Here is a 23,704-nt window from a genome sequence, read left to right on the forward strand (position 1 = left end):
GCATAAAAGGAACTCCCCGGGGTATCTGGATCAACGAGCAAATGAAAAGGCCGCTTCTACACGCCCTGATATAGCAGGATTGGCTCACCTATATGTGTCACTTCTGGAATGGTGAGTCTCAAATCAAATGCTTTGCTGATGACAATTTTGAAGATCTTCTGGATGTTGATGGAGGCGCTGGTGGAGCAGAAGATGAGACTGGCATTCATGGCCTTTGCAAATTTGCGCGCCTGTGTAGTCACCTCTTCTTGATCCTCCATTGGCATGTCTATGAAGAGATCGTACTTTGTTCCCACCAGGAACGGAATGGCCGTTTTGTTGAATCCTCTGGTCTGCCTGTACCACTCTTTGATAGAGTTCAAGGTAGACTTTCTGGTCAGATCGAACATAAATAGAATGGCAACGGCATCGCTAGAAACCAACGGTAGCATATTGAGAAACTCTCTTTCTCCACCTAAATCCCAAATCGAGAACGTTATCTGTGTATTCTTTATGAGGATTGACCGTTCCATGAAGTTCACCCCGAGTGTCTGTGTGTAATCCTCGTTGAAGCATCCCTCCACGTATTTAACCATTAGCGACGTCTTGCCAATCTGAGCATCTCCAACGAGACCAACCTTTAGCGATACTGAGTTCTGAGAAGACATAGTTAGCAGAAAAGCAGTGAGCCTTGCCAGGATCTTGCCAGGTATCTTTCAGGTACCGGAGAAGTTAATACCAGCCAGGGAAATGTAAACAAACAGAAGTCGTGCCACAAACACTCACGTGACATCCCTTGGAAGTGGGTAGTGCACACATCACAAAGAAGTAGTGCACTTCAGTCAAAAGAGTCACATGACCATACACAGGGCTTAAACACCCTTTCCCATAGTGGAGAAAAAACTTCGAGTATTTGATGCCCGCACGACTAAGCGACCCGGCACCCGTACTGGGTTTCTCATCTGAAAAAGTTCAAACTCTTCATTGAAAGTACCACTCCAAGCACTTACAACACAAGTCCAAATAATCACAATATGGCTATCGGTAAGAACAAGAGACTTTCCAAGGGAAAGAAAGGTCTTAAGAAGAAGGTCGTTGACCCATTCACCAGAAAGGAGTGGTTTGACATCAAGGCCCCAGTCACCTACACCAACAGAAACGTTGGTAAGACCTTGATCAACAAGTCCACCGGTTTGAAGAACGCTGCCGATGGTTTGAAGGGCCGTGTCATCGAGGTCTGCCTCGCTGACTTGCAAGAGTCCGACGAGCACTCGTTCAAGAAGATCAAGTTGAGAGTTGACGCTGTCCAGGACAAGAACCTGCTCACCAACTTCCACGGTATGGACTTCACCTCTGACAAGATCAGATCCTTGGTCAGAAAGTGGCAATCAGTGATTGAGGCCAATGTTACCGTCAAGACTGCTGATGACTACGTTATCAGAATCTTCGCTATTGCCTTCACCAAGAGACAGCCAAACCAAGTCAAGAAGACCTCTTACGCTCAATCCTCCAAGTTGAGAGAGGTTAGAAAGAAGATGTCCGAGATCATGACCAGAGAGGTTGCTAACTCCACTTTGGCCCAATTGACCTCCAAGTTGATTCCAGATGTTATCGGACGTGACATCGAGAAGGCCACCAGAACCATCTTGCCATTGCAGAACATCCACATCAGAAAGGTTAAGCTGTTGAAGCAACCTGCCTTTGACCTGGGTTCTCTGTTGGCTTTGCACGGTGAGGGTTCTGCTGAGGAGAAGGGAAAGAAGGTTAACACTGAGTTCAAGGATGTTGTTTTGGAGACTGTTTAAATGCATCTTCAGCCAAGTTTTTCTTTGTAACATTTGATTATAAAAAAAATTTACGTAATAAAGGACTTGTAGACTGAGTTAAAGGATGACGATGGGAATGATTATTGAAGAGATAATTTGCTAGGGTTCAGGGCAAGGCTAGACGATTTCACGGTGCTTCAAGCAGGGAGTTATAGTAGTGAACTTCAAAGTATAGAAAGGTGTACTATACAGACTATACTAAAAATGCCTACTATATTCCAAGATTTTCATCTTGATTCGTATCTAATGTACTTTACAATACCATGACCATACTATGAAAACCCTGTCCATTATGATTCTAACCAACTTATCGAACCCTGTTATGTCTTATGACACTCTACATTCCACCATATCCGTACCAGTATACATTCCATATTCGATATTCTATATCATAACCCCTACACCGTGGATTCGGTCGTGTCCACACGACTTTTCACTTCCTCACAACTTTTCATGCCTGTTATACCCTCTAATACCCTACTATCTGATACCAAAATCGAATTATATTTTAGGTTAACACCGTATCCCTATGGTTTAGATATTAAATTCTTCTAGTTGTGAAGTCTCTTTTCGTAAGAGTGCAAGTTGTGGACCCCACCCTCGAACTGAGCAGATGGGGTTCTGAACTCGAATCTGACATCACCACTTTGTACCTTCTGCTGAAGTTCCTCGGTGGACTTGACTCCAATGTCCTGGCAAGAGTGCTGGAGACCAGAGAACAGGTATGGAATGAACTTGGTCACAGAACCCTTGTCGACAACAGAACCAGAAACACCCTGAGCAACCAAAACGCTGTCACTCTCGGAGAAGTATCTGGAGGTGGAGGCATTGGCGTTGGTAGAGGTCTGTTGCATGGCCTCGATGGAACCCATACCTCTGTAGGCCTTGAGTCTCTTACCGTCACGGAAAAAGTACTCACCTGGGGATTCGGTGGTACCAGCCAACATACCACCCATCATGACACAAGAGGCTCCCAGGGCAATGGCCTTGGTGATGTGACCAATGTTCTGGACACCACCGTCAGCGATACAGGGGACACCAAACTTGGCTGCAAACTCGCACACGTTGTACACGGCAGTACCTTGAGGTCTACCACAGGCCATGACCTCCTGGGTGATACAGATGGAGCCGGAACCCATTCCGATTCTCAAACCGTCTGCACCAGCAGCGATCAGGGAAGCAGCCTGCTCTCTGGTCACCACGTTACCAGCGATGACCTGCAAGTCAGCAAAGGTCTCCTTGATCCATCTGATCATGTTCAGCTGGAACACAGAGTTACCCTGCGAGGAATCCAAGACGACGACGTCCAAACCGGCAGCAACCAGCTTGGTCAATCTCTCTTTGTCAGCCTCGATAGTACCAATGGCAGCTCCACACAGCAGCTGCTTGGACTTGAACGACTTGGAAGCGTATGGGTAATCCAAGTTCTTCTGCAAATCGGTACGCGAAACCATACAAACAAGGTTACCCTCCTCGTCGACGATTGGAAGCTTACCCTTCTTGGATTTTCTCAGAACGTCGTTACCGTCAAGCAGGTCGATACCCTGCTTGGCAGTGATCAACTCGGTGGTCATCACTTCGGTGATCAACGACTTGTCATCCTCGTGGAACTGGATGTCACGCGACGTGACAATACCAATGAGCTTTCCACCAACCTTTCCGGTCTCTGCTTAAGTTAGTAAGATGAAACGACGCGTACTATACGCAAGCCTCTCCAAACACACCAACTTTCCTTTCTATCAGCTAAATTATGGTTTCCTCACGATCGTTTGATCTAACTGCGGAAGAACGAAAGTTATTAATAGTTTGTTGTTCATCATTTGGGAGATTCGGTGTGAGTGTAGGGCTGAGTAAGATTAGTAAGACATACCGGTGACGGGGAAGGAGGTGAATCCGTACTGCTGTCCCATGGATCTCACCTCACCGACGGTGATGGTTGGTCCAACAACAACAGGGTCATTGATGAAACCGTTCTCGTACTTCTTGACCTTTCTGACCATGGCGGCCTGCTCGTCAGCAGTACAGTTGTGGTGGATGATACCAATACCACCGAGCAGAGCCATGTGAATGGCCATGTTGGCCTCAGTGACAGTGTCCATAGGCGAAGACACAAAAGGAGTTCTCAGCGAGATCTTCTTGGTCAACTTTGAGTCCAAAGAAACAATCGAAGAGGGGAAATCGATCTTGCCTGGAAGCACCAAAAAGTCGTTGTAGGTCAAACCACCTCTGGCGGCGGAGTCCATGAGTGTCTTGACATCAAGACCGTCTTTGGTTGGGTATTCCTTGAGGAGATCAAGAGCTTTCGAGTAATCGGCAAACGACATTTTGTTGTGATGGGACAGGGATTGCCAGGAAGAAGAGAAAGAAAGATCTTCAGAATAGAGACACGTTTGAAATTTTTCTCATGCCTATTTCCAAACAAAAAAAAATAATCAATTGATGGGGACACTTCCTTGAGAACTGACTCTGCTGAGTAGATAAGCCTAGACAGGCAAAAGAGGTGTTTGAGGCACGGAAAGAGTCTAATTTTTTCGGGAAAATCTTCCAGTAAGACGTGAAAACACAGAAACTAGAGTTCCGTCGAGTCTTGGCTCCGGTGGATATCATTTGTTCCAAATTAAACGTTTCCATGATCACATAATGGGCAAAAAGCTGGACTTGGAGTCGTGTGCCAGTCATTGACAGATGCACGACCGGACTTTATTTACCCTTGAAGACTACTCCAGACCTCAATGTATATGTAGCATACCTACCACTATTTGTTGCGGCCTTGACTGTTATTTTGTTTCCCTTGCTAGAATACGGAATATTTTGCTCCAATGGACAGCGAGACCTGGAAAAAATTCTGTATAGCTGCGGAAAAACCCGCGGTGCCGGAATTGCTACCCTCGGCAGACCCGATCAAGAGACAACCAACGAGAATAAGGAGACCCCGACTACCAATTAGTGAGAACGCAGAGACCACCGAGGAAACTACAAAACCTCCGCCGCTTCCACCAAAAGACTTTTCGACGACGGATAGTTCGCAATCTTCGGGATCTTTTGCCAATCAGCGATCTCCGGGATCATCTCCTATACGACATGCCTATAGCCCCGAGAGATCACCATTGGGTTCTCCAATTGGATCGTCAATCCGTTCGCCTGTTTCTCCGGCGAGGTCACCTGCACGATATCAGTCTGGATTACCAGTTCTGGACTCTATAGCGCCGCGATTGACTGCTTCGTCGACTCTGTTGCGCGACAGAGCCTCTATCATTTCCGAGACATCAATAGACTCGGCCTATTCTGAACCATGGAGAACCCACATGTCAAGTCCTTCCATGGAGCTGGACCTATCATCCGACGAGGAAGATTTGCTCGAAGTTCCAGACACCGCTTTCAACAACTTTCTTTACAATGCTGATCTTGCCGATGAATCGGCTGTACCAGAGAATTCCACAGCTTCTGAATTGCCAGTCTCAATGCCGAAGTTGCCTTTTTCTGAGGTGCGACTAGAGACACCCGCAGACATGAGTTTTGAGATCCCGGAGATCGAAGGTGAGTGCGAGGAGACGCAGGACCTGAAGAGCATATACAGAGAATTGGCAGAGCTATATCCATCCCAGGAGAGAGAGTCGATACTCAATGGAAAGCAAGTTTCTTGGTATACCTATTGGGGCTTGTCAGAAGAAGAAGGTGTTGCTTTGCGTGATCGAATTGGAGAGAAAGAGTTCAAATACCAATGTCAGCTGTTCGAGCCGGTCTTTTTGGAGGTGAGACTCAGCAACAATTTCAAAAGAGTCGCATTCTTCCAGTCTGAATTTTCCAAGAAGAAAGAGAGTCTCGTGAGATTCGACTCAGAAGTGCCTGAAACCCTGTTTGAGCCCATTCTAGAGGTCTACAGACTACATCGAGATTATCTTCTGATTCCATTGGTTGACCTTGTGCGAAAACAGATGTTTATTGACCCAGATCAATTCGCTGACATCTACTTCAACTGGTACACAAACTCCAAACAAGCTATCCTGAATTACTTCAAGAAAGGTTCCAAGATCGTTTCGCTGCTTGTTACGACCAGAGACAGTCCCTTGGTGCTTTGGTTTGACGAGGTGGATAAAAGATACCCTGGACGTGTTGATGTGAATGGTCGTGAGCTTTTTCTATTTTATTTGCGTACGAGGTTTGGAAGTCTGAATGTGTCGCTCTCTTCCATCGCTGAACTATTGACGAAACGCGGAAACACCAAACTTTCGCACAAGCTAATGGGCACAAAGCAGAAACTGGATGCTCTAGCAAGAAAAGGATGTGGATATCTCAAAATTCAGGAAGATATGCGCATTTGGGATCACGTTAACTTCAAGCATTACGCAAAGATCGTGAATATCAACAGCAGAAACCGCAGGTCACGAGGAATATTTGCGCTTAAACGCAAATCTCATACCGGATACTCGAACTGCCATCTGGGAATTTTGGATAACTATGTCGTCCTGCTGAAAAAGGCCAAACCCGCAGGGTTTGAGGTACTGACCTGCCCCATAGCGATCCAGAAGTTGGATGTGGAGTTGGTAGGTGATGGATCTGGAGCTGAGTTTTCAAGAGCAAGTTCCGTGAGAACCATATCGACGATCCAATCAAGATCGAGTGTGGTAAGTCTCACTTTGGATAGGGATCTTTTTACGTTCAGAATAAGGGAGCTTGAAGATTCCAAAAAGGGTTTCGTGCTTGGTGATTCGGATAGCGCCAGCGTGGATTTGGTGATAAGCCATCTGAAAAAGGCCAAGGAATTGTATTATAGATGGGCAATGAAAATGGTAAAGCTTGGTGCTCTGGATAGTGAAGTGTTTAGTTCCAGGGAACCACAAGGCTCTCCCAAGATCTGGGATACAGACCCTTTGGAACAGGTTATGGATGAAATGCGGCCTTCTACTCAAAAATCAGAGATTTCCTCGAGACCAGTTTCTGGTGCAGTATTTTCCTACAACAACCAGAAGTTCATGCTGATTGGCTGCATAACTGGACTCTATATCAAGGAGCAGTCCAAGACGTGGAAAAAGGCCCTTGATGACGCACCTATCTTCAAAGTGCAGGTGGTTGACCAATTAGAACGTGTCTTCCTGCTCAAGTCTTCCACTCTGACCTCGATGTCTCTGAAAGATCTCTCCAGACTTGCCAATGACCCCAGCGTTCGTCTTCCTCTGAAAACCGTTGAAATTGAACGCAAGAATGTACGCTACTTCACCGTTGGACATTCCATGGGTTCCCTCAGCATCATCGAATATTTGGATGTTGGGTCCAAAAACCTGAAAGTGTTTGGATGGGACATCGTTAAGGATGCTCCAGTTCTGAAAGAGAAAATGAACTGCAGGATTGTCGACGTTACTGGTCTATATGCGTTCGAGAAGTTTTTCGCCATAACCAGCCAAAAGATGGGGTTTGGTCTAGCAAACATATCTTCCCAGGCAATGATCTCAATTCCAGAGTCAAAAGATCACATGGATCGCGACACAGAGAATTTATTCGCCAGAATCAAAGATGAGCCAAGTTGTGGAATGTTCAAGGTGTCTGCTACAGAGTACTTGCTGGTGTATGAAAGATATGCCGTTGTGATGTCAAAGAGCTTGTACGTCACTACCCCCAAAACCATTGAATTTGGTTTCAGATGCTCCAATGTTGTCTTTGAGCCTTTTAGTAAGACTTTGATTGTTTTTGGAAAAGAATCAGTTCATTTCTTTTCAATTCAGCTTTCACCTGGCTTCAGCTTCAGACTTACTTTGGTGTTACCAGCATCAGACGTGACTTTGCTGAGCAGAATGCCGAATCAGATAATGTTCTCGGTGGCGAGTCCAACAGGTAGTGGACGTGCCTTGATTTTGGGAGTTGGTATGTAATATTTGTAATATTTGTAATATTTGGGTGTATTTAGGTGTTTAATTGGTGTTTATCAGATCGCTATATATAGAGAGAAATATATCAAGGTGCTCTGCTGACACGATGAATTCTGACAGCGTTCTCAATCCTTCCTTCTTGTGAACTCGGGCTGAACCGAACATGAGCTGTTGATGTTTAAGTCCTGCATCAATCGTGTTCACTAATCGATCAAATAAATTGAAGTTGCTTGTTGTTGAAGTAAATTTGCTGGATTTGATTATTTGTTTGTTAGCAAATCAGGACATCTATACAGTGTTTTCGCCAATTACATCCATCTGATCAATCCTCGAAATGATGCCAAACCAACAATCTCAACAAGGCCAGAGTCAGCCCAGACACATGTCAATCCAGCCTGCTCAGGCCCAGCAGCTGGCGAAGCAGTTTGAGTACGAATTGAATGCCGCGAAACAAGCCGGTCTACAGACTCCTGCCGGTAGACAGCACTCTCAAAAGGCAGAAAGCATCAAAAGCATTCTGATAGAATACAAGAAAACGCTGCAGCTCCAGCGTCAACAGATGCAACAACAACAATCGTCGCAAGGCGTGGTTCCATCGCCGCAGATGGGAGATACTAGGGCTGGAATACAGAGCCAGAACCAGCCTAGCGGAAATACGCCGATTGCTGCCAATCAGCAGCAGCAACAGTCTCAGACGAAACAGCAGTTGGCGATGGCAGTGCAAAAATTTCAAGAGGCACGTAAGTTTCTTGAAAGAATTCAGGCTCAGCTGAGAACTGTGGCAGCTGCCCAGAGCAATGCCAACATCACTGACCAGGAAAGACAGGCGTTGGCCCAGAAGGAAGTCGCGTTGAATGTCAGTTTCAATCAGGCCAGAAATATCGCGACCCAATTATCGCAGCAGATACAACAGCTTCGTCCCCAGATTCCTAATCTCGACCAGAATGCTAAGATGAAGTCACAGTCACCTGTTGTTGGATCACCAAGCATTGCACAAACGGCCACTGTTGCGGGAGGAAGCGGCCAGAGTGCCCAGAACCCAAATGCGGCTGCGATGGCTCAGAAGAGGGCAATCGGAAACCAGCAGTATCCTCCAAACGTAAGTATTGTGTCACTGTGTCACTATGTGTCCGAATCCACCTAGTATACTAACCCCAGATTTTCCAGCTGACTCCACAACAACAGGCTCAATTGCAACAGATGCGTCTAATGCAGCAACAGAAGGCTCAGCAGGCAGCTGGTGCGGCACAACAGGCTCAGATTCGCCCGCAGCAACAGGTTTCTCAGGGTCAACAGTTCAGCCATCAGCAGCAGCAACAACAACAACAACAAGCTCAACAGCAACAAGCACAACGCTCTATGTCTCAGACTCCAATGCCGCAGAGATCCCAGACTCCAGGTGTACCGGCTGCTATGGGAGGGATGCAGCAGCCATCAGGGCCTGCTACTGGTGCGTCGCAAGCTCCTGGAACTCCGGTGACAATGGTTAATGCAGCAGCCAGACCAGGTGCCATGGGTGCTGTTCATCCAACTGCCGGTCAACTTGGAGCTAACATCACAAAACCCGTGGTTCCCACAAACCCGATTACGGAGGATTTGAAGGTGGAATTGCCCAAGCCAGTTTCGACGAAGCAAAATAACAGGCCAAGTATTTTGGGTGGAACTGCCGTGAATGCTCCCGCATTAACTACACCCACCTTGGTCAGACCTCCTGTTTTTGAGATGGAAGGCGATAGAGTTTTGCACAAGAGAAAACTGAAGGAGTTGGTGAGAAGTGTTGGTGCTGATGAGGGAGATGGAGAGGTGGTGATAGACGGTGATGTTGAAGAGCTATTGCTGGATTTGGCTGACGAGTTTGTGACCAGCGTGACTGGATTTGCCTGTCGTTTGGCCAAACACCGCAAGGCTGACACCATTGACGTCAAGGATATCCAGCTGCATCTCGAAAGAAACTGGAATATCCGCATTCCGGGCCATTCCTCAGACGATATCAGAAGTATTAGAAAGTGGAACCCTACAACAGCCTACAACCAGAAAATTGCTGGTTTGAACCTGTCGAGGTCTGTTAACAAAAACTAGTGAATTTAAATGAGTTGAGTCTGAGTTCGACTCTTGAGTGTGAGAATTTCAACAAATGATAAATAAGGCAACCTCAGTGCGCCCGTCAGTCTTGAATCTATACCCTTGACTTGAGGACATGGAAGCTATTACATCTGTGCGATCTATAAGTTTTTAATAGAAAGCAGGACCATTAATGTCATAATTTCATGCAGATATAGTCAAATATAATCCTTTAGGACTCAATTAGAAGTTCCGAGTCTAACCACCGGTGCGCGGCGCGCAGAAGTCTGTCGTGCATGAAACAAGCTACGAAAGGGTGGAATGGCCGAAACATGATAATATAATGGTATCTTCTAGCAGATATGATCTGAAAGAAATAGAATTGCCAAACAAAATATTCTCTTCATATCTAATAATCTTGGTTCAAGGACCCTTTTACGCTTAACAAAACTTGATCAGTACACACCTGGAGCTTATCATTCATGCACGCTTCCAGAATGATTTAATTGATGCGTTCACGTAATCCTCGAAGTAACGCAGAAGGGGACACAAGCTCTTACCTGTTCGGATCCGAGACTTTTTAAGTGCAGACGGTGTCCGAAAGACAAAACTTGTTTGAAAACTTGCTACCTTGCTATACTTTATGCTCGCTATACAATGACTTCAAGACATAGTGAAAAATTCAGTCCTTTCAATCCCAGACCTTTAGTGGTTTTGGCATCTCCCTTTTCACTGGACCATGCGGTTCACTTGCTTTTGAGAACCGTCTTCCATTCTTTGTATACATGGACATTTTCTGTTCCAATATACCTTTTATCTGGATCGTCGCTGCTCATATGGTTGTCCCTTGCAACTGATGTGCTATGGGTCTTGAGGTGGTTAAGCCACGTGAAAAAGATCCGCGGTCCAATGACCGTTTTGGGGCCCAGGAACACAAAGGTGAACATAATTGTGACCGGGGGAGCGCGTGGTTTGGGGAAAGGCATTGTGAATGCCTTCCTCCAGCTCTACAGTGAAGATCCCAAAAGCTTCAATTTAGGAACAATATTTGTTGTGGATACTATTGAGGTATCTTCCCAATCCAATGTAGTTTACTACAAGTGTGATTTGGCGAATAAGGTTAAGACTGGGATGGTCACGCAGGAAATTCTGTCCACAGTCTCAAGAAGAGGAGAGAAGATTGACATTCTCATCAACAACGCTGGTGTCCGCCAGAACGAGACATTCTTGGAAATCTCCGAGGAAAAGACCCGTAATATATTGGAGGTAAATGTTTTTGCCCCAATTGCTCTCACGAAGGCTGTTGTGGGGCTGCACAAAGAGTTCAACACCAAGAACAATGCACGTACGTCTCTATCTGTGATCAACATTGCCTCGGTACTGGGATATCTAGGGCCATCCAGACTATCCATGTATTCGGCCTCAAAAGCTGCTTTGATCCAGGCAATGGACTCTTTGGCTCACGAAGAAGATGATACGTTGCACGTGGCAACCATGACGCCTGGTCAGATGTCTTCGGTCATGTTCAGAGACCTTGACATGAAGCACCTGAGTTTCTTTGCTCCTATTGTGGATGTGGACAAATTGGGCAAAAGAATAGCTCAATTAGCAATCACAGGCGAGCGCGGGGTATGGGGATATGCTCTTTATGGAGCATTGGTTCCTATTGTGCGTTTGTTGCCTTACCTTCCATGGGAGATTATTCGCAGTCTTTCCACCATAGACACTCAGATTAAAGCTGCTTAGAGCGGGGATTTTTTTTATATACGATATTTTATAACAATTAACGTTTTTTTCTGCGCTTTCTCAAATTTCCTGGATAATGTTATTCTATCAAGCTTCCTCATGTCGACTTCTTCGAAACTTTCTCCAGATTCTTCTTGATAAACCCAATATAACTGTCGAGCTTCAGATACCCATCTTCGGTGAACAGTTCAGAGAAACTGATCGAGTCCTTTGCCACTGGCGAATCCCCCACCTTAAATTCAACGTCATATACCGGTGTGGTTGCGTTTTTTGTGGACGTGCCTATCACCACCTTCTTATCCTTATTGTAACCAACGTACTTCGTGTTCTTTTGCACGTACTGGGCATGCAGATACAGCAAACCATTCAGAACAAAGAAAGTAGTAACACCTCCAAGAAGCAAGTAATAGTAAAACAGATCTTTCAAGTCATCTCCAAACTTTTTCTCGTAGTAGTAGAGACCACCTGCAATGGCCACCGATAACAGCCCTAGCGCTAACCTTGTATCCACCACTGTAAAGCTCTCTGTATACTTCAGCGAGGCCAACGCCTGCGGCAATGTCTCATCGCATTCGGTACGCAAAGCAACCACTGAGCTGAGATTGACTTTCTTGCGCTCGCCCATGGAATTTGTTTGATCAAAAGGACCATATATCCAGATCACTTAACAGCACAGTGACACCTTTCAGACACGAAGGTGCCTTTCGGATTGGAAGTCGTGGCTCTCTCAAAAATACCATATTGAGCCGCACGCCACCCCAAAAAAGTTGCGGTTAGATTTTTTGGGCTCCACACTTCCTTAGGTCTTGATATGACCGAGCCCGCACGTTGTACCGGCTTGGTATTACTGTTTCGAACGGTCAGAATATTGCCACCAAAAGCGGCGAGTTATTCTCCCTCGGAGCATAAAAGTCGTGCATTGCTACTGTCTGGTCGCTATACTGACTACCTTGCTTCTAGAAAATGTCCGCGCCCAAGGAGAAGGATTTCAAAGTACCGGCTACAGGGATCACAAGACCTGCTAATGTTGTTCCGGCTCTGAGACTTCCCGGCACCAACACCAGGCCTAGCATGTCGAAAAACGGACCCAGAGCCAGAGAAGGATCAAGTTTTGGAAAGAGGAAGAACGGCAGACAGAAGGCTCTCAACAGACCGGACATCCCCGATCTCGATTTTGATATGAGACTAGAGGAGCAACTAGTCTCAAATAAATATAACGGAAGGAACCGGCGGGCTGTTGATATAAGTCATTTGCTTGAATTTTCATCTCCAGCGCATGCTGAAGAGGGGTTTAATAGAGGTCTCTCTAGGAGGAAACCCAGGTCCAACAATAGAGGTGCCACCAGTCTTCATCTAACTGGCATGAAATACATCAATGTCAACTACAAGTTCGTGGTAGACTATCGAGGAGACTACAGACAACAGCTTCTGGACCCAAACGTGCCCCTAGACAAAACATACATATTGAGGGTGATCGCCCCCAAAAATGATACCCAGTGTCCCATCTGTCTGGAGGACGACCTTGTTGCCCCGAGAATGGCCAAATGCGGCCACATATTTTGTCTGACATGTTTCATCAGGTTAATGGAGGCAGAAGAAACGAGAAAGGGCCACCAGAATAATGATCCGAGGAGACAAAAGAAAAAGGAGTGCCCATTGTGTGGAATAGACATCACCACGGTGGACGCTCTTCCTGTGTTGATCAACGGAATCGACGAGAGACTTGAAAAACCTGTTGTTGGAGAAGATGTGCTATTGCAGCTGGTTTATCGTCCCGCCAGTAGGATTCTACCTCTACCAGCGCAGTACAAGGATGAGTATATGGGGAACATTCCTTGGGTCAACGAGGACTCCACTCCTGAGACTTTCACAAATGACAATCCCTGTTCTCAATATGCGCGAATAATGAAAGCTGGTCTCCCTTTTGTGAAAAACAGCTTTTTGAAGGAGATCACGGATATCCAGACTCAATACGAGAATGATAAGGCATTATACAACATAGATGACAGTGCTGCAAAGTCCGCCATTGACCATATCAACATGACTCTGGACGTCATGAACGAGTCCTTCCATCGAACTGAACAGGAACGTGTACCTACCCCATTGCATATGACAGATCTCAACTTGAACCTTCAACAATCTAAGGCGTCTGACCCATCCACGAAGCTTTCAGAACTAGTGGACGGTGTTTCCAACATCAGTCTTTCCGCAACAGCTATTCCCGATTTTGACGGTGGTTTTTACTTCTACCAGAGTGACTCGAACTCCAAGGTCAAGTTTTTTCTTTCGAGCCTTGACTTGAGAATTATTGTGTCACTTTTGGGCGAGGATAGAGCACTGTGGCCGGCCGTCATCAAGGCAAGACTCGAGAACATCAACTACGATTTTGGAGTGGTTGACTCTGAGCTGGTGCACAGATTCAAATATTTGGGCCATCTGCCTTTTGGAACCGAAGTAGCCTTCCTTGAACTTGACTGGTTCGAAGAACCCGATAGTGCCCCAAAGTTGAATGCAACAACCGAAAGAGCGAGACGCTCCTCCAAGAACAGAAGAAGCATTCTTCCCCCAGATGTGTTCAAAGAGTTCAGCAAAGCCCTTTTGGAGAGGTCAAATAGAACACATGCTCGCAGACAGAGAGAGGATAAGGATAAGAGAAAGTTTGAGAAGAGACTGGAGCTGGAAACCTTGGAATTCTACTCGAATGAAAACAACATCCCATTGACTGATTATGGATACGAGCGTCCTCATAAGCAAGTGAACGAGTTTGATAGGACTTTATCGGCAATTGAGGATGACGGTTCTGATCACGAGCATTCCTCTACTAATGCGAGAGCACACACGTCTCAACGGGAGACCACTAAGACGATTTGGGGAACGGATATAATCAAACCTGTGGATGACCCCATTGAAGACGATGATGAAGATGACTGGAACACCGAGCTTCTGATCCAACAGGCGAAGGCCTCGACCACCGGCAAAAAGAGCAGGAAGAAGTTGACAGTGTTATTCTCATCATCTATGAGGTGATCTATTGCGTATCTTACCAAAAAACAAATCTTTTGATTGTCTACGGCGAAGCGAAAAATACAGTACTAAGCAAAACGATAATCAATAGTCCTATTTGGTAAGACCCTCAATTTTGGCTTCCAAACTGGCAAGTCTTTCATCCTTATCGAGGTTAGCCTTCGTCAAGGCCTCAATGGTCGACTCCAGCTTATCGACCAGAGAAGCGAGTCTTTCCACAGTTCCTTTGAGAGTAGTGGCACCGGCTGCGGCTGTGGTCTTTGTAGGTTCGGCCTTGACTGGCTCAGTCTTGACTGGTTCTGGAGCTGGGGCTGGCTCTGATTTGGCCTCAACCTTTGGCTCTGGGGTCTTTTCAACGGTCTTTTCAACAACCTTTGGTTCCGGAGTCTTTTCAACCACCTTTTCAGCAATTGGCTCAGGCTTTGTTTCTTCAACAATAACCTTCTTCTTTGCTTCCTGGTAGTCTTCGTCATCATCCCAGTTCTCACTGGTGCTGTCTTTAGGAGCTTCATCATCCGATAAGCTGTTAACTTTGTCCAACAAGCTGTTGACTTCCTTTGTGCCTAGCAATGTCTCAACACCTCTCTCGGCAGACTTGGTGAAGGCTGGACTGGCAACGGCTGGCTCGGTCTTTGGGGTGACTGCTTTTGGTTCAGCTTTTGGTTCAGCCTTTGGCTCGGACTTTGGCTCTTCCTTAGGCTTAGCAGTCTCAACAGGAGCAACAACCGATTCACTTAAAGTGGGCTCGTTACCCTCATAGATGTCTCTCATAGACAACAGAATTGGACCCGCAACCTCCTTGCCCGCAAACCACTCACTGGCAGTCAATGCTGGAGTGGCACTTGGAGCATCCGGGTAAATATCGTCCTGGAACATCTCAGCTCTTCTAGGAACTATAAACGAGATGGGCTCAATGGAGTTATCGCGAACGGTCTTGAACGCCTTGACAATCTCGTTCTCTTGCACATTGCAAAATCTTTTTGGGGCAAATGCAAAACCACGCTGTGGGTCAGTAGATTGATACTCGGAAAGAGGGAACAGTTCGTCATCCGCAAACTCATAGTAACGGATGTTACCGTCACCCTTTCCAGCAACAAACAGAATCTTAGTGGCATCATCGAAGAATGGCATGAGAACACCAGCGGAAGAGTCAACGTTGTAGAAGCCACCAATTGCTCCAGCACCAATATCCTTGGAGTTCCAGATACCCAGTTGACGGTCCGATAATCTGGAGAATCCGGTGGTCACCAATCTGTCAGAGTTTCCTAGCCACGCTACTCTTGAAGCCTTGGCTCCTGAATGGGCTGGGCCCTCACTCAAGACCTCTCCCGTACGGATATCCCAAACACGCAGTTTCTTGTCTCTAGATGTTGTGGCCAACAAAGAACCGTTGTAGTTAAACGAGAACGATGTGACCAGGTCGGTGTGCTTCAAGGTGATCTCGTCCTTGCCGGTTTCCAGGTTCCAGAACTTGACGGTGTAATCCAAAGAGGACGATGCCAACACATTTTCTGCAATTGGATGATATTGTACATGTCCAACCTTACGTGTGTGACCACTCAGCAGCTTGACAGGCTTGATATCCTTGATATCTCCGTCGGAATCGGTGAAGTTCTTGAAAGAATAGCCCTCTGGAATCTCCCACAAAGCAATCTTTCCATCATCTGAGGAGGAAACAAGCTCATTTTCATGGAAAGGACTCCAGTCCGTGTCCAAAACAGCTGCAGTGTGACCCCTAAACAAGGGGACCTTGTCCTGTGCCTTTCCAACCTCGGTCAGTGGAATCACCGCAAAAGCTCCTCCTCCAGAAGCATCCCAGTTGACAGAGAGATATTTCCCGTTCGACTTAATCAAGTTGGAGTCCCACGCATTGTTCGTGACCTTGATGTTTTCGTAACAAAGCTCTTTTTTGGTGGATTGTCCGAATACGTGACGGTATTTGGAAGCACGCACAAACCTTCCGCTGTCAAACAGTGAAATTCACGTTAGTATCGGCCGGGTAGTTCCGGACATCCTTATCAACGAGTAGCAAAAGGGCATGCCTGGCAATTCACTTACCTCATTCTGAATGTATCGCTTGTATGGAAAGCGATTAGTTCAAAGATAAAAATTCAACTGAAGATCACTTTGAAAGCTTCGGTCTGTCTGTTGTTAGGGAGATCGGCCATAGGTCGCGTTATCATTCAGGAGTGTACCTACAAATTACAGATCCGATGGGCGTGTACTGGCCCAAACGCGAAAATCGAGATCCCAACCTTGGGTCAGACAGCGAAACCACAGCGGTGATTTCGTTCAATATATGGAGTTTGGAGGCAAAATCAAAAATTGGCTGAGAAATATCGATTAGGAGAAGATAGGCAGAGTTTTAGCGAATTTTTCGCCACATTATCCACTCATAGACTGCCTTCTTCTTGACTACTTGTATTATGCGTCTGAATTGTAGGCCACATTGGATGCTGTTCTAGGAGTCATGGCTAACTTACAAGCCGTTCCTATTTTTTGAAAGAAAATCAAGCAATTATATTATTACTATGCATATTTTGTTTCAGACCTCAGAATCCATCTTTTCTCCGTAAATTTGAGCCTGGTATCCTACCATCAAACCATAACGATATTCCGGTTATGTTCCACTGGTAACCTCACCTACTACTGAGGAGCAGACTACCGTGCGAACAGATCTGGGTGAAAACAAGAGCTCTTTCGCAAACGCAAACGAAAAAACGTTGCTCCCCTGCTGAAATCATTGGCCACCAATGGGTGAACAGATAGAACACGAAGGGTTAGAGCAGCTCATACGGCTATCCCATCAGAAGCCTACAGACAACACTTTCCAAGAGTCTGTGCTAGTTAAGTGCCTGGAGTACATCAACGCGCTGCCCAAAGATGCCCATTTATTCTGTGATCCTGCCAATATTAACATTGCGTCCTATGCTTTGGTGATATTTGTATTTGACCAAGTGCCTGTGCGGGACGTTTATGCTGCGCGACTTGAACAAAATCTGAGCTCTTGTCCTAAGTGCTGTCGGATGTTCCACGTTGGAAGAGCCAAATTGAGAGAGGACTTTCTCCTGGTGAGGAAATTTGATCTGGAAGGTGTCACTCAGCTTATGTCGACCATATTCAAGTGGGAATCAGAACGTTTGGTGCCGGTGTTATCTGATTGGCTCGAAAAGGCCGAAGCCTCAGATCATGAGAGCCTGAACAGCCAGGCTAGTAAAGCGGTTCTGGAATGTATGGACGGACCCGCAATGTTCAGAGTAAACCCAGAGCTGAAGTCGCTTTTCACTCGTATTTGCGAGAGGTTGCAAGACCAGGGCGACTTTATCGACCCCATACAGATCATATCTCCAGGTCTCATCTACTTGCTGTTTGAAGGAACGCCGAAAGAAAGAGATTGGGCCTTGGACGTTTTGCACAGAAACACCGCCATTGAAAAAGTCACTACTGTTGATTTTGACCCGGCTGTCTCCGAGGAATACGAGATCCATTTCTTCAACATCCAGGATTCAAAATTTTTCACGCCTCAGCGATGCATTGATTTCTGGTGCAATATGATTCCAATTCTGAACGGATGCGAGGCAACTACGGTAGCTAACAAGATGATGCTTCCAGCGGTCACACCTGAGATAGCGAAAAAGTCACCCTTTCAAATCGTTCAATTGTGGAAGGTGTTCTCTAATCAGTTCATGTCCTATTTGGAAGAACCTCTACCGTTTCTTCTACGAGCTTTCCAGTGTTTTCTGAACAAGCTAGGACAAAAGTTTTGGAATTTGGTTGCGCCTTTTACGTTTCAGAATTTCATGGATCCAGTATTCAGAAGCCCCCATTACATCAAGTATCTTAAAGAGCTGACTCAGTCTACTCTCACACACAGGAACCAAGAATCCAGTACAACACCATGTACAGAGGATGTAGTTGGTTGGATTGATCCTCTTTGCAGTTCCTTAAGCTTGGCCATGAGGCCGGGTGTAGCAACTCGAACGCTTCTGTTTGCGTGGAACCAACTGGGCATCAACAATATCGGATTTCTTCTTCGCAGCTGCTTCAAGATCTTCAGCGAGTTTCTTTATATTCCAGATGGCATATACGATGATTCTTTTCGAGGAGAGGCTCTTCTTAGAATTGAGACGAGAAGGACATTGGACCAACATTGCAAGCTTTTCATAGATGTTGGCTGCGGTACTGCTTCTTTTGGAGACGCGGCCCTTAGCAAAGCCTTGAAATCCCTAGCGATTGCCTGTGTGTGCCGATCTCTCGAGTTTGATGTCAATTATCTGGCTCAACGTAGTTTTGCACTCTACAAAGGAGAAACAGTTTCAACTTCAGGATTATCTCCCAAAATGTGGGAGTTTCTGACCGCACCTCAAGTGTTGAAGGATCAGGGCTTTGTCACCTCGATCATTGCTTCATTGAAAAACGCTTGTGGAATCTTCAGAAAGGATGGAACCCAGCTAAAAGCAGAGAATTTACTTGCTGCTCAACAATCCTATGTGGCCATTGCTCCACATTATGATGCATTTGAGAGACATCTTTCAACTCTTCTGTTCAAAATGAGTCAATACATGGATACAATCACATTGCAGTCGATTTTAACAGACAGCCAAAGTGCCTCAGGATTTTGGTCTTGCATTTTTTCCGCAGATGAGAAAACTTATCAGGCCGGTGTTCAGATGTTGTACGAAGCTTTTGACGTTGAAGCGCGTTTGGAAGGTGTAGCTGAGGCTCTGAAATTGAACGCAGCCATCACACTCAGCTCCATCAGTAGACACTTGCAGGTACTGAGCTCTCTAGGGATTTATGAAGCATGTCCAAGGGCAGTACGTATTCTGATGGACGTAGTCACATCCCTAACGGATCCGATCAGAGGTATGCTTGTGACGCTCAAGGAGTTTTCTGCCACGGAAAAGAGACATTTAAGAGCTTTTTGGAAAGAGTGTTGGGGACTTCTTAACATGATCTATACCGAAACACTTAAGTGGGCCACTTCTTACCAGCAATCCTTCCTGGTAGAATTCACCAGAGATACGCTGGAATTTTCTGACATGCTGGTGTCTGGTTACCATTTAGTCAAGGCTGCCTTGCTCTTTCAATCAGATAGCCAACAGGATCTCTCACAATCTCTTCTACACGATTTGCTCGCTACATTTCCACGGATGCTGGTGTGGCTACGTCTTGGTGATGAACTGTTACTGAACTCGTGCGTCACTCTAATTTTCAAGGCAATGGACCTGACGTTGAGTCTGGACTTGAAGTTTGACAACGATATTATCATATTACTCACCAAGTATGGCCTCAAAGCGCCAAAGTTCAAGAATAAGCTAACAGGCGAACAACGTGATGAGATTCTGGAGAGGGCAGTAATGCTGAATGCCGATCTGGTCTTGAAGACCAAACTCGAGATTGATACTGAAGTCAATGGCAAGCCAAAAGATGTCCCACTGCCGTCACAGCAAAGCCATAGTTCACAAGAGAGGGCGGCCCCTAACAAAGTACAAAGCCACATCACTGACATGTTCAAACGGGCAAGTGGGCCTCCAGTGGCTCCCCCAAAACCACAGGCTAGATTGTCAATGCTAGAGCAGGCCAAGTTGGACTTGGCTGCAAGAAGGAAGTCCGAACAACAGGCAATTTCCAACAAAGCACCAGCGGCACCTCGTCCTGCAGGGTTCAATAAAAAATCCCAATTGACATCCGACGATGACAGTGAAGAGGAAGAAGTCGAGGAAGAAGATGACTCTGATAACGAAGGTCACATCTTTATCAACGATAAAACTCAAAAGCTGAAGAAGGCCATTGCATCCCTCAAATCAGGGCGTTCACTTTTGAGATCTACTGTGTTTCAGAAGAAAGGAGTTTCCAGCATTGAGCAACAGAAGAGAAAAGAGGAGTTGTATATGCGTTTGAGACTTAATGTGAACGTCGATCCTCTATACAAAGTACTTTTGCAATGGAGTTTCACCGAGTCCTCTGCATTTCCACCAGGAACGACCCAGAATGACTACACAACGATCAAGAGCAGTTTCGACACTGCTGCAGAGTACAAAAAGACGTTTGAACCTCTTTTGTTGCTCGAATCATGGCAAGGAATTCAAAATGCTAAACAAGTGAGCCAAGAAAAGCCACTCAAGGTGACAATAGCTTCACGAGCAGCAACTGACACCTTTTTTGATGTGTTTGCTTCTGCTAGCAGGGATGACGTTATTGACAGAAGACTTGGTGACTCAGATTTGATTGCTCTGATGTTCATACCGAATGTCAACACGTTGCCGTCCAAAAACCAGATGAAGGATGCTGTTTCATGCTTAGCGAAGGTTCGTGAGATAAAGAACTCCAAACCAGGGTACTCTGATATGACACTTCGAGTCTCAACCTCTAATTCTCTGCTGACTTTTTTGACACCCGGCACTGAGTTGTTCTGCATTAGAGTAATGCAAATGATCACGATTGAAAGAGAGTTCTCATCTTTGGCGGGATTGCAGTATTATAATTTGGTTGACCACATCGTGAAAGCGGAACCATGCCCCCCTGTCAAGCTTTCGTCATCCAGAAAACTGGAAATGAGAAAGATTTATGGAGTGAACGAGTCACAGGCTGAAGCAATTCTCGGGGCAGTGGAATCAGAGGGGTTTTCTCTGATCCAAGGCCCCCCAGGTACGGGAAAAACGAAGACAATTCTTGGTATCATTGGCCATGCTATCACGTCTTCAGCGCTTCAAAGTAGGACCATAGCCATTCCTGGAATGGAACAGACTAGGGCTCCTTCAGCTTCAAAAATCTTGGTATGTGCTCCTTCCAATGCCGCTGTTGATGAGCTGGTCTTGCGTTTGCGTTCTGGAATTCGGGACTCCAAAGGTGCTCTGTACCGCCCTCGTGTGGTTCGTCTGGGCAGATCGGATGCTATTCTGGATGCTGTCAAGGATATGACTCTGGAGTACCAGGTTGAGTCTGAACTTAGCCATGATGATGCTTCGTCATCTTCTCGTGATACTGCTATACGACAGGAACATACTGCCTGTCTTGAAGAGAGAGAAAAGATAAGAAAGGAACTAAAAAACCCACAATTATCTGCAGAAGCTGTTGGAAAACTCGAGATCCAGCTTCAAAGTTGTTTGAAACGAAAGAACGAGCTTGGAAGACGTTTGGATGAGGAAAGACAGAGAGCATCGGTTGCCCATAGGAACAATATAATCAGAAAGAGATCGATACAAAACAAGATTCTTTCCGAGGCTGAGGTGATTTGTTCCACACTCTCAGGTTCCGCTCACGAGGTTCTAGCTAGCCTTTCCATCAAGTTCGACACTGTGGTTGTCGATGAAGCGGCACAGTGCATAGAGCTTTCGGCCATAATTCCATTGAGATACGGAACAACCAGATGCATTATGGTGGGTGATCCCAACCAACTCCCACCGACGGTTCTTTCTCAGGCTGCTGCCAAGTTCAAGTATGAACAGAGTCTGTTTGTTCGTATGATGGAAAGATTCCCGAAATCTGTCTACATGCTCGACGTTCAGTATCGTATGCATCCAGCAATTTCTTCATTCCCAAGTGCAGAATTCTATCACTCGAAACTGCTTGATGGCCCGGACATGGCCACTATCAACAGCCGTCCGTGGCATTCGAATCCTTTTTTCCAGCCTTATATGTTCTTTGAGGCCACCGGAAGGCACGAGCAGAATTCTCTGTCAAAATCTTTGTTCAATCCCGAGGAAGCTCAGACTGCGCTCCAGATTGTCAAAAAACTCTTGGAAACATACCCTAATGAAGACTGGACAGGAAAGATCGGAATTATCTCACCTTACAAAGAACAGGTGGGCTATATCAGAAAACAATTCTTCAAGCATTTTGGCGGTACCATAAGTTTGATGGTTGACTTCAACACAGTGGACGGTTTCCAGGGTCAAGAAAAGGACATCATTTTGATCTCGTGTGTTCGTTCTGACGAGAGCTCAGGCGTGGGATTTTTGGCTGACGTTCGCCGTATGAACGTGGCACTGACACGTGCGAGGTCGTCCCTCTGGGTGATTGGTAACCCTCCAGCTTTGAACAGAAACAAGGTCTGGAGGGCTCTCATATCCGATGCCAGAGAAAGAAGCTGCTGCATTGTGGCAAGCCCTGGATTCCTCAAAAAACCGCATCCCGTCTTTCGCAAGTCGAGCCCGAAGGTAGGGAATAATCAATCTGATTCAAAAGACACAGCAAGAACAGGAGTTGTCAGCTCAAGTGGTGAAACAGACGAGACACCGACCACCAAGGATAATGAACAGAGCAACATTAGCGACGTTTCAGCAGACAAGAAATCAGACATTGAAGAGACGGAACGTCAGAAACAGGAGTTTCGTACTGACGACTTACCCGTGGAAGAGAAACACAAGGACATGCCCATTAAGCCAAGACCACCCATTTCTGTACATAAAAAGGCTAGTGCTGTCCCCGACAAGACATTGAAAAGTTCCAGAGGGCTAAGTCCCAGAGTCTCGGGAGTTTTGTCACCCCAAGTGAAACAACAACCATCTGAAACAATCGTCCCCCACCACTCTGGAAATCTGGGCGCCAAAGTTTCTCCTTCTGTTCGAACAAAGCCTTCTACATATCCCACTCCGAATAGACGATCAGGTGTTCTCTCATCAAGAAACAGCCATCCTGGCAAACAGGCAACAAGCTCGGGCTATTTGAGTCCTCAATCCTCGTCTCTAGACGGACCCCCAAAGAAGAAGCGAAACTATAACTCTGCAGAAGCCAAGAATCGCCCAACAGGGCCAACGGTTCCCGGTCTGCCAGCAGACATGGAACTAATTCCTGCGGCTGCCAAGTACAGGAACAACAACACGTTCACCAGCCCAGACAAACGTTCCTCGTATCGAGATCCTATTCGTGGTCCCAGTGACCCGTACATGGATTATTCAAATAACAACTCAATGGAATCCTACAAAGGCTCTTACCGGGGAGGTTCTGATAGAGGCTCTTCAAGAGGGGTTTCCAGAGGCTCTTTTAGAGGATCGACTAGAGGCACCAGAGGAAATTCAGGAACTGATTCAAGAGGTTACAAGGGCAAAAACTGGACATCAAACTACAACAGAGACCACTAGTCATCCCAGAAACGATCATGCATTACACTGATGAAAATCCAAACCCACTCATTTCTTTCTAACAGACTTATTAATCATTAATCTCATCGTGGTATGCTTTGCATGTGAGCAAAGCAAC

General features: G+C 46.0%; 12 protein-coding genes across 12 annotated transcripts; 7 read left to right on the forward strand and 5 right to left on the reverse strand.

Moving 5' to 3' along the window:
• Nucleotides 1–56: 56 nt before the first annotated feature.
• On the reverse strand, nt 57–647 carry KUCA_T00000110001 (uncharacterized protein; the record flags this gene model as incomplete). The annotated part of the gene is made up of 1 exon (XM_022604616.1): nt 57–647. One exon carries the CDS (start codon nt 645–647, stop codon nt 57–59), a length of 591 nt encoding a protein of 196 aa, XP_022456167.1.
• A 366-nt stretch (nt 648–1,013) lies between these two features.
• Nucleotides 1,014–1,784, forward strand: KUCA_T00000111001 (uncharacterized protein; the record flags this gene model as incomplete). The annotated part of the gene is made up of 1 exon (XM_022604617.1): nt 1,014–1,784. One exon carries the CDS (start codon nt 1,014–1,016, stop codon nt 1,782–1,784), a length of 771 nt encoding a protein of 256 aa, XP_022456168.1.
• A 572-nt stretch (nt 1,785–2,356) lies between these two features.
• Nucleotides 2,357–3,379, reverse strand: KUCA_T00000112001 (uncharacterized protein; the record flags this gene model as incomplete). Its single annotated transcript, XM_022604619.1, has 1 exon — nt 2,357–3,379. The coding sequence occupies one exon, from the start codon at nt 3,377–3,379 to the stop codon at nt 2,357–2,359; it is 1,023 nt and encodes a 340-aa protein (XP_022456169.1).
• A 282-nt stretch (nt 3,380–3,661) lies between these two features.
• KUCA_T00000113001 (uncharacterized protein) lies at nt 3,662–4,129 on the reverse strand (the record flags this gene model as incomplete). The annotated part of the gene is made up of 1 exon (XM_022604620.1): nt 3,662–4,129. The coding sequence occupies one exon, from the start codon at nt 4,127–4,129 to the stop codon at nt 3,662–3,664; it is 468 nt and encodes a 155-aa protein (XP_022456170.1).
• Nucleotides 4,130–4,624: 495 nt separating this feature from the next.
• Nucleotides 4,625–7,672, forward strand: KUCA_T00000114001 (uncharacterized protein; the record flags this gene model as incomplete). Its single annotated transcript, XM_022604621.1, has 1 exon — nt 4,625–7,672. The coding sequence occupies one exon, from the start codon at nt 4,625–4,627 to the stop codon at nt 7,670–7,672; it is 3,048 nt and encodes a 1,015-aa protein (XP_022456171.1).
• A 331-nt stretch (nt 7,673–8,003) lies between these two features.
• On the forward strand, nt 8,004–9,748 carry KUCA_T00000115001 (uncharacterized protein; the record flags this gene model as incomplete). Its single annotated transcript, XM_022604622.1, has 2 exons — nt 8,004–8,768; nt 8,837–9,748. 2 exons carry the CDS (start codon nt 8,004–8,006, stop codon nt 9,746–9,748), a joined length of 1,677 nt encoding a protein of 558 aa, XP_022456172.1.
• Nucleotides 9,749–10,387: 639 nt separating this feature from the next.
• Nucleotides 10,388–11,476, forward strand: KUCA_T00000116001 (uncharacterized protein; the record flags this gene model as incomplete). The annotated part of the gene is made up of 1 exon (XM_022604623.1): nt 10,388–11,476. The coding sequence occupies one exon, from the start codon at nt 10,388–10,390 to the stop codon at nt 11,474–11,476; it is 1,089 nt and encodes a 362-aa protein (XP_022456173.1).
• A 97-nt stretch (nt 11,477–11,573) lies between these two features.
• On the reverse strand, nt 11,574–12,101 carry KUCA_T00000117001 (uncharacterized protein; the record flags this gene model as incomplete). Its single annotated transcript, XM_022604624.1, has 1 exon — nt 11,574–12,101. One exon carries the CDS (start codon nt 12,099–12,101, stop codon nt 11,574–11,576), a length of 528 nt encoding a protein of 175 aa, XP_022456174.1.
• A 338-nt stretch (nt 12,102–12,439) lies between these two features.
• On the forward strand, nt 12,440–14,503 carry KUCA_T00000118001 (uncharacterized protein; the record flags this gene model as incomplete). Its single annotated transcript, XM_022604625.1, has 1 exon — nt 12,440–14,503. One exon carries the CDS (start codon nt 12,440–12,442, stop codon nt 14,501–14,503), a length of 2,064 nt encoding a protein of 687 aa, XP_022456175.1.
• Nucleotides 14,504–14,593: 90 nt separating this feature from the next.
• KUCA_T00000119001 (uncharacterized protein) lies at nt 14,594–15,631 on the reverse strand (the record flags this gene model as incomplete). The annotated part of the gene is made up of 1 exon (XM_022604626.1): nt 14,594–15,631. One exon carries the CDS (start codon nt 15,629–15,631, stop codon nt 14,594–14,596), a length of 1,038 nt encoding a protein of 345 aa, XP_022456176.1.
• A 168-nt stretch (nt 15,632–15,799) lies between these two features.
• KUCA_T00000120001 (uncharacterized protein) lies at nt 15,800–16,168 on the forward strand (the record flags this gene model as incomplete). Its single annotated transcript, XM_022604627.1, has 1 exon — nt 15,800–16,168. The coding sequence occupies one exon, from the start codon at nt 15,800–15,802 to the stop codon at nt 16,166–16,168; it is 369 nt and encodes a 122-aa protein (XP_022456177.1).
• Nucleotides 16,169–17,253: 1,085 nt separating this feature from the next.
• On the forward strand, nt 17,254–23,586 carry KUCA_T00000121001 (uncharacterized protein; the record flags this gene model as incomplete). Its single annotated transcript, XM_022604628.1, has 1 exon — nt 17,254–23,586. The coding sequence occupies one exon, from the start codon at nt 17,254–17,256 to the stop codon at nt 23,584–23,586; it is 6,333 nt and encodes a 2,110-aa protein (XP_022456178.1).
• Nucleotides 23,587–23,704: the final 118 nt, after the last annotated feature.

Source organism: Kuraishia capsulata, genomic scaffold (assembly GCF_000576695.1).
Source record: "Kuraishia capsulata CBS 1993 genomic scaffold, Kuraishia_capsulata_scaffold_1, whole genome shotgun sequence".
Classification (NCBI taxonomy): Eukaryota; Fungi; Ascomycota; class Pichiomycetes; order Pichiales; family Pichiaceae; genus Kuraishia; species Kuraishia capsulata.